Here is a 16011-nt window from a genome sequence, read left to right as displayed (position 1 = left end):
GGTCACATCCTAACCCCCAGAACCTGTGAATATGTCACCCTCCGTGGCTACGTAGTGTCCTGGAGGTGAGTCCACACTATCCAGGTGGGCCCAATTTAGTCATAAACAGGAAGGTCAGAGCTAGAGAAGGAGAGGTGATGGCAGAAGCAGAGGGCAGTGATTCGAGGAAGAAGCCACAAGCCGAGGCGTGCAGGGGTCCTCTGGAAGCTGGAAAGGGCAGAACACAGTCCACCATAGAAGCCCAACTTCCGGAGCCCTGGAAGGAATGCAGTCCTGCCGACACCTTGATTTTAGCCCAGCAAGACCGATCTGGGGACAAAGGACCTCCAGAGCCATTAGATAATGAGTTTGTGCTGTTTGAAGCCAATCCATTTATGGTCACAGCAGCACTTGGAAATTAATGTAACGCCCACAGCATACCAGCTGTGCAACACGTAAGCACCACCCTGGTGCTCATCCAGTGCATTTCCAAACAGGCTTTCCCGTGAGCATGTGGAGCCTGTGCCTGGGAGATGGTGGCCGGCACTGGCCACAGCAGAACTGTGGTGGGTGACAGCCAAGAGATGGAGTCAAATGCACGTGGGCTCAAGGCCCTGGGCAAAGCCACGCGACCCCTCCAAGCCTTGGTGCCTCTTCTGTCCAGGCGATGGGAACACCTACCTGTGCCGTGTATTTTTCCAGTACCTCCCCCCACTTCTTGCACCAGGGGCTCCACTTTCATTGGGCGGACACATGTCCTACGTGGGCCACCCTACTGGCCACAGGGAATGGCCCAGGACTGAGCCCCAAATGCAAGTAGGACAATTAAGAGTCTTTCTCCAGAATTTTCTCTCGGTGGACCGTTGGAGAAACCTCATGATGGAAACCAAAGTTGCTTTTTTTGTGTGTGAAGAACTTTCCATGTAGAAGAGAAGGAAGTGAGTGTGTAGAGGGAGCAGAGATGGGGTGTGTGCCGATGGTGACCCACTCTTGTTTTCTGGTCCCCAGGTCCCTGCGGATGCCCTAGTTTCTGGGGTTCTCCTCCAATGCTCTGAGCAACCCCACGTACTTCCTACCATCCCCATTTGAACTTGACCTACTTTGTCTCTTGTAATAGAGAGAACCCCGACTCACATACCACCTCCAGACCTGCTGCCAAGATGAAACCAAATAAAAGTACAAAGTGTTTAGCGAGTTCCTGACACAGTAAGGCCTCCATAAATGGCGGCTGTTGTTACTACCCCAGATTTCCCTGCACCCTGAGGCAGGCGTGGCGTCGGCAGACTCCAGAGGGTCCTCAGCGTCTGTTCCTCTTCTTTTGCCTCCGTGACGCCAGGCTCTGGAGTTTGCTGGCATCCATGCTGCCTTCATGGCCCGTCCTGCAGCCAACCCCAAGCCACGGGCAGAAACTTCCTGCTCACACGACGGCTCTCCCTGCCCTCACCGGCCCCCGTCTTCATGCGATGTGCACCCTCTGGCTGATCCCAGCCACGTGGCCACTAGGATAGTGGCTGATATTTCCATGGCCAAGCAAGGGGCCCTATACCTCACCCCCAGCAGTTCCCCTCTGCCCTGTCCCCACCACTGTGAGGACTGGATGGGAGAAATCATCACCAGCACAGCAGGAGGCTCAGATGGCCAGAAATCCACAGCTGCACAGGACGCAGGTATTTACTGACTAGGAGGGTGAACTGGGAAGGCCCCTGCCCAGTATTCAAATATTAGAAGAGCATCAGATTCAGTAGAGAGCACATGGTCTCCCGCTCCACACATGCGCTCCTTCTGTCAGTAAAATCCACCAGACGCCTCAGTGGCGTCTTGTAGCTTTACGTAGAATTCTGTTAGCAGAACTCACAATGATAGCACGAAGGCCATTCCTTTCCAGTTTCCATGAGTAACAGAGCCAGCATCCTAAGGCATACAGAGTATGGGTTCCCTTTGCCTCCTGCACTTCGGGGTTTAGTTACATTGGGCAAAAAGCTTCTTAACAAAAGTCTCATGTGTTTGACAGTCCCAAGGGTCAGGGCAGCCTGCCTTGCTTTCTTCCACTCGGGGAATACATTCTCTGCCTTTCTTTCATCTATGGATGCTCTGTATTGAGCTCCTATAAGCACAAACAGACAGACCAAATAAAACTAAGACACAAACAAAAACTAAGAGGAAGTCTGCCATCTCAGCAGTGTACCGGGCGGAGCACACATCAAGACAGGTGATGCCCTGCCAGAGACTCACGGGTGGGCAGCTGCACTGGCCTTACTGAGTCGGTATAACTTGAATGGGAGATAGTTTCATAGAACGGGTATGAGCCACCTGAAGTCCCCCTGGCTTGAGGTCAATCAATATTTCAATAATCCCTTTGAGGGTATGCTTCCTCTCACTGCCTTCTATACAGATTGAATGGTGACCCTCTGAAAGATGTGTCCACCCAGAAGCTGTGCCTGTGAACTTATTTGGAAAAAGGGTCTTTCAGATGTAATTAAGGATCTTGAGATGAGGTCATCCTGATTAGGGGGGAACCCTAAATGCAACGACAAGTGTCCCGATAAGGGAAGAGAAAGGGAGAAGACACACAGAGGAGAAGGCCAGGTGAAGACGGAGGTAGAGATTGCAGTGATGCACCTACAAGTCCGAGGGCGCCAAGGGTGGCTGGCAGTCTCCAGAACCTGGGAGAGAGGCATGGAACAGATCCTCCTCAGACCTTCTGGAAGGAACCAACCTTGACAACACCTTGATTTCAGACTTCTGGCCTCCAGAACGGTGGGAGGATAAGTTCCTATTGCTTTAAACCCCCCAGATTGCGGACCCTGGTTACAGTAGCCCCAGGAGCCTAATACACCTCCCAAGACAGGTGACTGCCTGCTGACCCCCAGCAAGCCCTTTAATCTCAGTCTCATTTTGCAGTGCGGTTATAACTATATACACCTGCCAGGGACACTGAAATATTAAATAAACTTGATGTTGACCTTGGAGAGGCATTGCCCTTGATTTCAAAAGATTAGGAGGACCTGTGGGCAGATGCACGCCGTTATGAAGAGTCAGAAAGACAAGGGGACTGAACAAGACCCCTGAGAGCAAAGTCCTAAAATCCAGAGGGAACTGTGCACGTGCAGGCTCACTGTCACCAACTTTCCAGATAAGCGGCTGCTTGTCATGCGGTGTCGGTTCTTGTGGAGGGGAAGGGATGGCGCATGGCGCTCATAAGAGCCAGCTTCGGTCAGTCAGCAAACCAACGCTGAAACCTCAGTGGCCTGACACAACACAGGTTTCCGTCTAGCTCATGTCACGGTCGGTGCCAGCCGAGTAGCACGACTCTCCTGGAAGAAGTGACTCTGCTCTCTCTCCGGGCTGTTCCCATCTTTCGCTTCCGTTATCTTGGAATCAGAGGGAAGCAACATCACGGAGAAGGGACGGCCCCTCAAAACTGCCCCACTTTTCCTTCAAGTCACACTGGGGAGCACGGGGGCCGGGTGCCCCCTCAATCCAAGCACAGGAGCATACAGGGAGCACGGAGGCTCTGCCCCGGTAGAGATGCCAGGAAGCAGGAGGGGTCGTGCAGAAGGGAGCAGGCGCGAGCTGCCTGCGATGTTGTGTCACCTGCTGCCACGCAGGTATCCGTGGGCTGGTCAACTGTCTTCACGTTCTGGGAATTATATGGATCCTCTTGGACGCCAGGAAGGTCATGGCTACTGAGGGGTGTCCTGCAAATGCAACAGATTGTACTCCAGGCTGCACGTAAGTCTCACGCATACCCGGGGCTACACTAGCAACCAGCCAGTATGGCTGTGCCCCTACCCGTACCACGTGCTGGCAGAGCCCAGGCGATATTCACTTCATGGGGCAGATCGGTGCATTTTCTGTGATGTAACAGGCCCCCAGGTAAGTGGTGTGTACACGTGTTTGAGAGGCGCTGGTTTGGGGAGCCCTCGTGCTGTCCTTCCGAGCTGCCGTGACGGGAACGCTCCACCAATTACGAGCTCGTTGATTTCACAGATAGTCTAGAACATCTACCATGTGCGGAGCCCCGGCTCCGGGCTCTGCAGGGCTGCCTCGGGGTAGGCACACAGGTTCTGAAGTCAGCCTGCCCAGATTCAAGTCCCGTTCTGCTGCGTGGCTGTGACCCTGGCCATACATCCAGCATCTCCAGCCAGTTTCCGCATCTGTGAAACGAGGGTGATGACAAAAATAGTCCCTATCTCATTATGTTTATTGTGAAATGCAAATAAGACATCGGCCCACTGTATTTAGTTCAGGGCTTGGCCCTCTACAAGTGGTCACTAGCTGTTACTGTGGTTGTCTATCGATCCACTTGTCTGTCTGTCTGTCTACTGAAGGCAGGCAGCAGTGCAGACAGGATGAACAGACCTACCTCATGGCCTTTCAGGGAGGATTAACGGACATGATTCTGTAGAGTGCTTCATTCATTGTCTAGCATAAAACAAACATCCCACGAATGGTAGCAATTAATATTATGCTAATCATTTCTTTCGAATGAATGCTGGTTAAAGGGCTTAACATTTGATGGCATTCTCAGCTGCTTACTCTGAATTACATTCAAGGTGTGCTGCACTCTCCTGGCTGGAATGTCCTTGGCTCCATGGTGGTATTTATTAAACCCGGAGCTGAGTGGAGCTGGCCATCCTTCCATTCCCCCAGCCAGGGCCAATCCAGGCAGGTTTCAATCTGCATGTGATCTGTTGGCACAGAGGTGGTGGAGCAGTTTCTGTAACACAGCAGCTCTTGTGGAGTGCCCTAGATATTTTGTACCATCAAGGGCTGGTTATGGTGTCTGATGGATCTTATCAGTTGAGGATTTTTAGCTGCAGGTAGTTGAAATCTCAAGTAACGGGTGATGTGTTTGTTTACATAACCACAAGTCCTGAGGTTGGGCAGTCCCAGGGTTGGTTATTTCAGCAGTTCAGTGACATCGTCTAAGACTCAGGTTCCTTGAATATTTCTCTTCTCCCACACATCTTCAGTGTGTGGGCTGGCTCTCCTCATGGTGTCAAGATGGCTGCAGCCACTCCAGGCATCACATCTTTATTCGGTGAAATTCAGAGGAAACAAAGGAGAGCTACATGGTGCCTGTGTCTAGCTTTAAAACCTAAGGAACAATTCCTAAAGTCCATCCACTTAATCCTCTCCAAAAAGACTTTTCCTCTAGTCTCATTGGTCAGAATCATGTCACATGACCCTTCCTAAGCCAGTCACTGGTCAGAAGAATGAATTAAATTCGTGGTTCAGACCAATCTCCCCTTAAACTTGGTACAGGGTCACTTTCCCTGAGCACATAGCCATGAGGCAGAGGATGTCTCCCAAGCAAAATTGAGGTCTGCCAGCAAGAAAGAAGACAGAGGCATGGGGACTTCCCTGGTGGCGCAGTGGTTAAGAATCCGCCTGCCGATGCAGGGGACACGGGTTCGATCCCTGGTCCAAGAAGATCCCACATGCCGCAGAGCAACTAAGCCCGTGCGCCACAACTACTGAAGCCCATGAACCTGGAGCCTGTTCTCCACAACAAGAGAAGCCACCGCACTAAGAAGCTGGCGCACCACAACGAAGAGTAGCCCCCGCCCGCCACAACTAGAGAAAGCCCGCAGGCAGCAACAAAGACCCAAAAATAAATAAAGTGAAAAAAAAAAAAAAGGCATGGGTGTGCGTGGGTTACCCACAGTGTTGGCTTCAGAAGCCTTTACCTTAAAGCAAACGCTTCAACCTCTGATCTCATCATCCCGACTACTCAAACAGATGCTGGGAGAGCAGAATGAAGACTTGGAGTGAGTTTCAGGAAGAAGCGGTCATTATCAATACCTCTGCAGGAAATTCCAATTTTATGGGAGAAACCTGGATCCAAGACAGATCACGCATCTGCCTTTAGGGTCCTGGGGGTCCACACTAGGATTCACATTTGTCCCAGGGTTTCTAGTCAGTTGAGGTGTCTCCTGGGAAAAGCCCCATGCACGGGACTAGAGGGCTGAGACGCCTAAGAGAGGCTCATGGAAACAGTCAGTGTCAGACAAGAAGCAGGATTCTAGGACGGGCCTGGGCCGGCCACTCAGATAGTCCCCAGGCTCTCAGACATCTGAGTCCCTTACACGTGCGAGGAGACCCTCCCTAAGGAAGCATCCGCTGAAATGTCTGTTGGACACTGAGACTGGGGCGACACAAGTAGGGTCAGCAGTGCTGCGGACCAGCGATTCTGGCTGCCATGCTGATTCTCGCTGCCAGAAGGTCTATGAAACACACAGAGGTCGGGGCAGGAAAGAAGGAAATGGGGGAAGCAGCGGTCATGAGCACAGTGACCACCCCCCAGGGAATCTCAGAAAGAGCTGGAGAAGGAGACTGATGGAGAAACGGACGTCTTCAAATTATGTGAATCAGGACACAGAGTAACAGGTTCTTATTTCTAGTTTTGCTCCAAGGCTCACGTGGCATGAAAAATGTGACCATGGTTGGAGCAATGACTTCGGTTTCACGTTGGAGTCAAACACCTCACTTGATAGTTTAGCCCTCATGCACCAGCTAGAATATCAGGCTTCTGAGAACAAGAACCATGTTATAAATCTCCCTGAGTGCCCAGGAGTGGAGTGTCCTCAGTACGATGGAGGCCACACTGTTGGTGGATATTGCTTTAACAGCATTCTTTACCTGATGAATATGGCGCCACAGTGCCCTTCAAATTATCTAGCAATGCAACAGTTCATGTCTGGATCCACACATATACTTATGAAATAAGCTGTTCCAATTGTCATTACTTACCGTGATGACTTTTCAATTATACCTTGAAATTATTTTAGCTTTTATGAGACGTGGGCATTGAGAGTAATTGCACAGGGAGTTAGCATTTCAGGAAATGAATATAATCAGAGCATAGCCAGTAGAATGATGAGAATTCTGCCAACAGCAGATGTAAGGAGGCTTATGGTCCCCAACAGTCACTTGATAAAAGCTTACACTAAAGGCTCTATGCCCTGAATCTCCCAGGGAGAGATGTTTTCCGTCTTGAAGTCTCCTTTGGTTGACTCTGTGAGGTGGAAGTTCTCTTATCAGTGGTAACGAAGAGGGAGTCCGTGATACCGGGCTTGTCCAGAACGGCACGAGCAGAACACCCTTGGGAGCCAGGGCAGCGGCGCAGAGCGAAGGGGAACACACGTTTACAAGTGTCTCAACTCGCCTTGCAGGTTGGACAGTGCTTTCTATTACCTCATGTTATCTTTAGAATCACCCTGAGGGACGGGCAGGGCAGGCATCCTCAGCCTCACAGGGTAGCGGCGGCAGGGGTGGGGATCTAGGCTGAGAGGTTAGCTGACTCAGATCCCAATGCGGGAACACTGATACCCGCCACCCCCAGGGTCCGTCCCCTGCCGTATATAAATGCCCCTCCCTGCGTAAGGCAAGGAGCCATTGCCCCCAACACAGTTTCTTGAAAGGAATACCAGAAAGAAAATTCTTCAAGGATGGAAACTGGCATAAGAGGGATAGTGTTTTTCTAGACACTGGGCTGTGTTCTCTGAGAACGGAAGGGAAGGCAAGGTGCGGGCATTGGGGCCAGGCCTGTCAGTGTGAGTTCTGGGGAGGAGGTGGGAAGTGGTGGTCCCCCTGTCAGGAGGGTGCAGGCAGGGGATGCTGCGGCCGGTGACACCAGCCTCCACCCTCTTCTCCCCGGATGCAGAGTCCCAGCTTTCTTCTACTCCATGCGCAGCAGGCCGGGGAGTCTCCGAGGGCTCAGCCTCGGGGTCTCAGGGACCCGTGGGCTTCAATCTGGGCTCCACCCTAAACAGCCAGTGACCTCGGAGGAGGGTGTCTAATCTTTGTTCACCTCAGTTTCTTCATCTACAAGTGCAGATACCGTTGATTGATTAAGCTTTTTGATGCATGAATTGATCTCTTGGGGCTCTTGGGAGGAAAAAAGATCAAGTAGATAAAACACTGAGCATGGGGATGGTGCCCAGCCCACATGAAGTGCTCAATAAGGATTAGCAGTGGCTATTACCATGATTACACAGGACTAACGGGAATAGAAACAGAGCTGTCCTTAACATTACTATGTGAGAGCAATTTTAATTAATAAATGCAAAAGAGATGCTTGTCTTCTCAAACCCATGCTATAGATGGGTTAAAAAAATGACTTGTTTTGGTTATTTCTTTCATGCCGTGCTGTCACACAACGAAAGCACCTCAGCATAGAAGTTCAGATCATTCAAAGAAACACCCAAGCCATGTTCTGAAAACTTAGGTGGGGTTAAACCACACAGCTCTTTCATTCTCACTTCTAATCTTGGGGAAGAAGCCACATGCCAGTTTCTCGGATACCCTCAGTTTGCAGTTTCCTCTTAGAGACTGAAGTTGCCCCACCCTGAAGTTCAGAAACCATGCAAAACAAATGTATAAAGTGCTCCATTGTCTTGCGCAAATTCTATTTTAAAAAAGGTTTCAGCTGAGCCAGGAGAACCAGAAGGAGAAGGCCGTTTTCCAGATAAGACACAAATTTGAGGAGAGAACAGAAATGCCTTCAGTTTGTCTCCTGGCAGGCCAAGGCCAGATTGTGGGCATCAGATGTGCACATGGCCGCAGAGGAGGAAAGGGGAGAGGTTAGGTGGACAGGCTGAGAGCTGGGAAATCAAAGGGGATCAAGTTCTGGGGTGTTCTTACTTTTTTGATCATTTCAGGCCTTTTATCTTCTGCTTTTTGCACACAATTTGTCCTTCCTTACTACCATACAAATGTGACATCAAAATAGCCTATGATGTTGGTACAGAATTGTTCCAAGAGCACAGGCCCTGGAGACAAATGTAAAGGCACGAAAACAGTAACTCGAGACACCCACTGTCTATCGCAAACACTTACAAATGAAGAACCAAAACTTTGGGGGGAAAGTTCAAATTGGGGAATATAAGGCAGTTGCTTAGGACCAAAATTAGCCTTCTCAGTTGTTAGGCGTCAGTGCATTTGTACTTACTTTCCTGGAAAACATAAGATGAACAATATCATCTAAGTACCAAGTATTACCTGGCTCCTCGGGGATTCCTTCCTTAAATTAAGGTTGCACCAAAAAAAAAAAAAAAAAAGAAAAAAGAGGGTTCCAATTTTTGCTTCTTTCGATTTCTAATATTTCTACTCCTATAAGCAGTTTTTAGGTTTCGGTATTTGGAAATGGCATCTGTGCCCTTTTGATGTAATTTGGCTCCTAAACTTTAGCTTCTGTTGCAAAGTGAACAATAAAGTCAAGCCTTGCTCCGGTGCTTTACAAGCACTTCACGTGACTATTGTGTTTCATCCTCCCAACAACCATTATGAGCCCATTTTACAGATGGGGAAATTGAGGTCCAGGGGCTGAGGAGCTTCAGCAAACTCATGGGGCCCTGAGCATGACTCAGAATTTGAAACTGGCTTTTTGGCTCCAGAGTTAAGACCCAGCCAATCAATGAGTTTCGTTGCTTAATGTCTGCTAAGGGCCTCCATGAGTTACACTTTGAACCAGTCAGAGGGTCTACCGATTCTGGTCCAATCACTTTTTCTTTAGAAAGTGGACCTTTTCCCGCTGGTATGTCCAGAGCAGGATGGTCTCACCATACCTACTATTTAAGAGGATTCAGGTCTTGGAGTCTCTCTGATGGGTTCAAGAGTGATGGACTCAGCCCAGATACCAAGAGAGCAGCCAAGATGCTGGGCAGCGTGGTGACTACTCTGCTCTTACAGTACCACACAGACGTTTCCAATTTTACATAATCAGATCATATACTTGAAGTGATTAACAATCACGACCTTTTTTAATAACTGAGAGGCTTGGCGCTGGCTGGGCATTAAGGCCATTTTCCTCAAGGATTTGTGAGGACCCCTGACAGGTATCAGAAGGGGGACAGGCACACAGATTCCTGCATCCGAGCCTCTAAATCTTCCATGCAGGGAAGGGCTAGACACTTAAACCGAAAAAGCAGAGATGATTCATCCAGCCCTGGACCCCATTAGACAGCAGAGGCCATCTTGCGATCCACCCCTCCAGTCGGGCCTAGAAACAAAGAGAGGCAACTTGAGAAACCATCCACAGACAATTTCCCCAAACGTTTGATTGTATAAATAATTTATTTCTGTTCACAGGATCATATATGCATATAAAAGGGGACGGGAACCCAGAGAGGAAGGTGACCAGGACAGAGAATTATAGCAGTAGAAATGGAAACAAACCAGGAGACATAGTCCCAACACCATGACAGAGATTTTGTGAAGAGAATCGTTCGGAAACAAAACTGGCCTCCCTGTGTCTATGAGAAAACATTTCAAAAGCTCGTGTGGGGAGGCCAACTTCCTCTATATGTGGAGCCCATTCATTCTCCCAAGAGCAGGAGGCATAAATCAGCGGCTGTGTTGGAGGGGACTCTCCGGGTGACCGCTCCAAGGTGATTTAGCCTGTGTTTCCTCCATTTGGTCAGAGACGAAATGGGCTATTATTTGGGCAAACACTACAGAAATCAACTGAGACTCAGCTATCGGTTGCTACGCCACAGAGCTCTACTGCACAATTACTAACAGTTGACTGCACCCTTAAGTACTGATAATGCAAAAAAACAAAGTCATTTCGCATCATTGGTAAAGCATGAGAGGGTCTGAACAGTGATCTTGAACCAAAGTATCGTCAGCACGAGAAGGTTACGGTATTTGGCATCTGCAATGTCACAAAATAAATATATTATTCTCTCAATAGTGTGGAACTACCAAAATGTCAAAGTGCTTAAGAAATCGTCGCGTGTGAAGAAAATAAAGAAAGATGGATTTTTTTTTAATAATTCTATACAGAGCGTTCAGATGATGGGACCGGCCCATTTAGAAATCAGTGACTATGCTGTCGATATGTAAACTGAAATCTCGCAGGCTTTTCAACACTGCTCAGCTATATTTTCTCTATTGAGTTTCTACAAAAAGACCAGCATTGGAGGGGTACCAAATACACGGACAAAAGAGAAAAGGAAGACGGCCTGCTAGGTTTCTTCTTTTAAAATATTTCACGGGAGAATTGGGTTTCAAGCAGGAAGCCGGGACTTCTACCTCTGGTTCTTAAATTAACTTTCTGAGTGCAGTGGAAAATAGGCATGGATTTATAACTTGAATACCTCACATGCTCACACACATGATCATACTCAATTTCTAAAGGCCTCCTTCGCAAAGAAATTTATCATAGTGGGGGGAAAAAAACATAATTCCACCTGTAAACACGGATTCAAAGAGGAAATCAAAATCACACAGGAAGCGTTAAGTTTCCTGTTTGATACTGTGTTTCAGGGTAAATGACAGCTTCTGCAAACCAAGACTCAGTCCTGATTATAAAGGATTTTTTAAATTACACTATTAAAAATAGGTATTTCTTCTTCTTTCACTTTATCTGTTTCCAAAGCCTCTTTCAAGTAAACGTGAGGAGCCTGAGGACAGGTGACCATTACGTCACAGGCTTTCCTTTATCTCAAGCACTCACTGTGTCTGCATTTGCTGTGCAACCAGTTTCCACAAGAAGGAATTAGGAAGGCCCTCCTTGTGCTTTTCCCTCGCCTTTAAATCCATGCCATGAGGTCGGCCTTTGCAACAAGGTGGGCTTTTATTTGTTGGTGCATGACATCAAATACGCTAGCGAGACATTTGTAATGAAAATACTGAAACCAGATAGGCCACAATGAACCAATTAGAAATCTGAACATGTCACCACTTGCAGTGTAAAGGGATCTAAAAGGGCAAAGCAAAGTCTTTTTTTTCCTAAACTGAGTTATTTCTAAGGTGAGTATTCATTCGTAGCAGATTTAAAAAAAAAAAAAAAAACATGTCTGAAAACCATAACCCATCATCAAGCGGTTAGGATTACAAGAGACATCCCTTGCCAAAACCCGCTTGTCATTCAGCACACATCTGCAGCTGGTGTGCTCACACAAGCCAAACAGTAGGCTAAGAGAATTTAAGATTCCACACATATGGGTCTAGAAATGTATGCCGATTACACAGTGCAGAGGGAGGTCCCTCCATCTACACACACACCGCATCCAGCACTGATGTCAAGAGCCTTACCCTTTAAACACCTTTAACTATTCTGCAAACAGAAAATGCATCATTGGCCACCACCTCCAACAGTTTTTTGTTTTTGTTTTGTTTTTTTCTAATTTTTTTTTATTGGTCTCTTTGTGTGATAATGACCTACACATGGACAGAATCCAAACCATCTGGAAGATGTCTGATTCCAGGCTGAAAAGCAGTTCTCAACATAACTGGTCTTCTGAAGCTACCACAAAGCACCAGGAAAGGGGCATTCTTCGCGGGCATTCCCCAGAGGAGGCCAGCGCAGCACCCCGTGCCTTCCGGCTGCCCTACTGTTCCAGGCAGTCCTCTGATGGCCCAAACCAGCACCTCGTTTGGGCCCAGGGCAGGACAGATGAATCTTCACAGGGGCCTGCCCTGTGACATAAAATTGTCCAGCTTTCACAGCTCAAGGAGAGGCTGTCCCCCCCCAGCACCTCCCACTGCCACCATGCCCCCAGACGGGTACTCCCGGGGTTCTGGGAACCGCATACCTCAGGAAATTCACAGGTGCGATCCCCAGTGAGGGCAGGGAAGCCTGAACTTCTGGCCCTGATGGAGTAGGAAGAAATCGCTTTTGTCTCTGACATCTGAGCCTTCCAACCTGGGCCAGGAGGGCATACGGCGGGACCTGCACGTCCACTCCCCAGTGGGGCCCCCAACCCTTCAGCAGCTCTGGCGTTCAGACAAAAGGTCCCCTGAGCTAGGGGTGACGGCAGGTCGAGCTCAGGTTGGCAAGTCTGCCTACATACCCAGGTCGAGTCACTAGTCCTGCATTCCGCTTTAAAAATTCGAAGCGTCGCTTTGGTTCGCTGTCTTTGTTCGCGGGCGCGGGTTCCCGATCGGCCATCGAGCCTTTCATTCATTCATTCCTGACTCGCTCGCTCGTCCCCCACCGGCTCGGAACGCTGCCGCGCGCATTACCGCTTCTTCTTCTGCTTGAGGGACTTCCTGCGTTTCAGGATCATCTCATAGAGCTTGTCCATGCCCTCGGTGAGGCCCTCGCCGATGATGGCGCACGCCGGCTGGACGTGGTAGGTGGTGGCCGGGATGAGCTCGTGCAGCGCCAGCTGCTTCTCGATCTCGGCCACGGGCAGCGACTTGGGCAGGTCCTGCTTGTTGGCGATGACGAGCAGCGGCGTGCCCTGGTTCTCGGCGAACTTGGTCACCTTGTGCAGCTCCGTCTTGGCCTCCTCCAGCCGGTCCACGTCCACCGAGTCCACCACGTAGATGATGCCGTCCGTGCAGCGGCTGTAGGACTTCCACAGCGGCCGCAGCTTCTCCTGGCCGCCCACGTCCCAGAAGTGGCAGCTGATGCCCTTGGCCGTGCCGTTGCTCAGCTTGATCTTCTCCGTGTTGAAGCCGATGGTGGGCACCGTGTTCACGAACTCGTTGAACTTGAGCCGGTAGAGCACCGTGGTCTTGCCGGCCGAGTCCAAACCCAGCATGACGATGTGCAGGGACTGGAAGGCCGAGATGTTGGAAGAGATGTTGCCCATGGCTCCTCGCTGCGGCGCCGGCCACTGCGGCTGCGGCGGGAGGGCGCCGCCCCCCGAGCACTTACGGGCCCGACGCGGCTGGGCGCACCTGGGCCCCGCCTGCCGCCCTCGGCCGCCGGCACCGGCCGAACCTCGGCGTCCCCGGGGCGCACGGCTCGGCGCGCTCAGACGCCGCGGCCCCCGCGCCCGCGCCGGCCAGGCATCGCTTCTCTCGGCGGGCTTTTGTCTCCCGTGAAGCCGCCTCCGCTGCCGCGGCGCGAGATGCTCGCGCCCGGCGCCCTCCCCCGGCCCCGGCTCGCTCTGCGCCTTTTCGGGCAGCGCCCCCGCGCTCCCGCCGCTGCCCGGGCTCTCCGCGGTTGACGGCTTGGGGCTCCGGGTGCCAGGCCCTCGCCTCTGCCTGGGCGGTGCCGCCGCGGGGCTGCTCCCGCTCCCGGGGTGCGCCTCGGAGGCGCAGGCGGGGCGTGGGCTTCCCCGGCTGTTGCTGCCGGCGCGGCCGCCTCGCTGTCCCCGCCGTCCCCTCGCCGCCGCCGCCGCCGCCGCCAGCCTGCAGCGGCGGGAGGGCGCCCAGCTCCGCCCCTCGCGGGCCCCGCCCCGCCCCAATGGCCCCGCCCCTCCCGCGGCCCTGGGTGGGGCGTGGACCTCCCCTCGCGGCCGGCCGCTTTCGCGCCCTTCGGAGCTTTCGAAATCGCCGCCGGCGTCCCCTCCCGCGCAGCGCCCAGACAATGGGCCCCGGAGCAGGCTCTTCCTCCTCGGCCCACTGACGCATCTTGTAAAAATAGCTCCCGGCTCCCGGAACTCCCCGCCCCCCGATCCCAGGCCAGCGGGACTGCAGCCATGGGCGGTGCAGCCGGCCTCGGGGAGCGGGTCCGGGGGTCTAGGCTCCGTGGGCTTTGGCGCGGCTCGGAGTCCAGGGCAAGGCGGGCCGGGGCAGCTCTGCCCGAGGGGCTGGGGAGCGTCCGGGGCGGGGGTGAGAGCGCCCGCCGGAGAGAGAGGGCGGTGGGTCAGGTTCCCCGACCCCCAAGAGAGGGGAAAGGAGGGCGCTGTCCGCAGTGAGCCAGCCCTGGCGCGTTTCCACTCTCGCGCCCTGTGCGGTGCCCAGGACCCTGGCCCTTCGCGATGCCCTGGCTCGCTTCCCTGCCAGAGCTCCAAGGGGCTCCACCGGGCCACCGCCGCACTTGGGGCGCAGGCCTGTGCCCAGGGTGCCCCGGAGGCCTAGCTTTTCCTGCCTGGCGGCAGCGATGCACACATCCAAACCTCGGCTTAAGGAGACCCTGTCTGCCCCAGATAGCTCCGACGACTCACCAGTCCCAGACAGCCCCTTTGGCTGCCTTATTTGTGTTTCCACCGACTCTGCTGACATACCAGGTCAAGTGTTAGCATCTCGGGAGAGCACCCTCTACTACTTTGAGACCTGAGAATCACCTGCCCACAGGTAAACCACTCCTCCTGCACTAGGCCCTGTAGACGCACTTGGGCCTGAAACAAAACGTGTCCGGAGCTTGGAGTCGGTGGCACCGTAGGTAACAAACACCATTGCCCAGTCCCCGGTTTCCATCTCCCCTCACTCCAATTCAGTGGTCTTATTCTGGTTTGTAAACACACGACCAAGGCTCATCCTCTCCAGGTGCCAAGGAGACTGAGCGTGCATTTCAGATGCACACAGATCTGGGGCAGAGCTGCTCTGGAGGAGTAGCAGCAGAGGCAGAATGGACGGTGGCTTCTTCCCAACTCCAGCTTATGAGACAGAAAGATGAAAATGGGGTCTAGGGGGCTGGAAATGAAAATGATAACCATTTATGAGTAAAACCCAAAATAGAAATACTTTCCTTTACCACCTTCGTTTCACAAGCTATGATAAAACAGGCAGTTTTGTTGGCATTGAACCATATGAAAAGACCACATGTAGACGGCAGGACCAGCCATCCCTCCTTTGGAACCCCCGTGGTGGTAGCACTTTCCCAGACTGGGTCCAGGGCTGGAAAAGACCTTGTGGATCATTCTGTCCAACCTGCCAGATGAGGAGACCAAGGCCGGGGCGCTTGACTTTGCCAAGGCGGAACCTACATGCAGACTGCCTTCTCGAAGCCCAGTGCCAAGGGCTGAGGGCCTGCGTGCTCTCTCTCACTCCACACCCCACCCACACACTGTTTTAATTTAACGGGGAATGAAGTTGTAAGCAACCTGAATTCAGCTGTGAAAGAAATTCAACTCAAATTGAGTTGGACAAAAATGGAAATATATTCACTGACGTAATGGAAAAGTTCATGATTACGATTCTGTTCAGGCATGGCTAGAAGCCATGGAGCTCAAAAGAAGTCTTTAGACCAGGTCTCTCTCCATCTCTCTTCTGTTTTCCTACTGGCAGCCCTGGGCTCACATCCTTGGTGTAGATCCTAGAAAGAAAAAGGTGCATCTCTTTCCCAATAACTGGGACAAAAGCCCGAAGGACACATCTCTCTGGCCTGTCTGGCCCAGCCCTGCA

The 16011-nt window shown here is 51.8% G+C and overlaps 1 protein-coding gene across 1 annotated transcript; it reads right to left on the bottom strand.

The window, feature by feature from the left end:
- Positions 1-9724: 9724 nt before the first annotated feature.
- Positions 9725-14074, bottom strand: ARL4C (ARF like GTPase 4C). The gene is made up of 2 exons (XM_089916186.1): positions 12525-14074; positions 9725-9985 (listed from the first exon to the last, which is right to left on the bottom strand). Exon 1 carries the CDS (start codon positions 13527-13529, stop codon positions 12951-12953), a length of 579 nt encoding a protein of 192 aa, XP_089772312.1. The 5' UTR covers positions 13530-14074; the 3' UTR covers positions 9725-9985; positions 12525-12950.
- Positions 14075-16011: the final 1937 nt, after the last annotated feature.

This window comes from Delphinapterus leucas, chromosome 8, assembly GCF_059928025.1.
Source record: "Delphinapterus leucas isolate spDelLeu-1000000601 "Yukka" chromosome 8, BTC_Dleu_Yukka2, whole genome shotgun sequence".
Taxonomy (NCBI): domain Eukaryota; kingdom Metazoa; phylum Chordata; class Mammalia; order Artiodactyla; family Monodontidae; genus Delphinapterus; species Delphinapterus leucas.
Note: the sequence above shows the minus strand (reverse complement) of the source record. Positions and strands in the feature narration are given on the sequence as shown.

Coding starts and splice junctions, on each gene's coding strand:
- ARL4C (XM_089916186.1), bottom strand. CDS start 13,529: ATGGGCAACATCTCTTCCAACATCTCGGCCTTCCAGTCCCTGCACATC.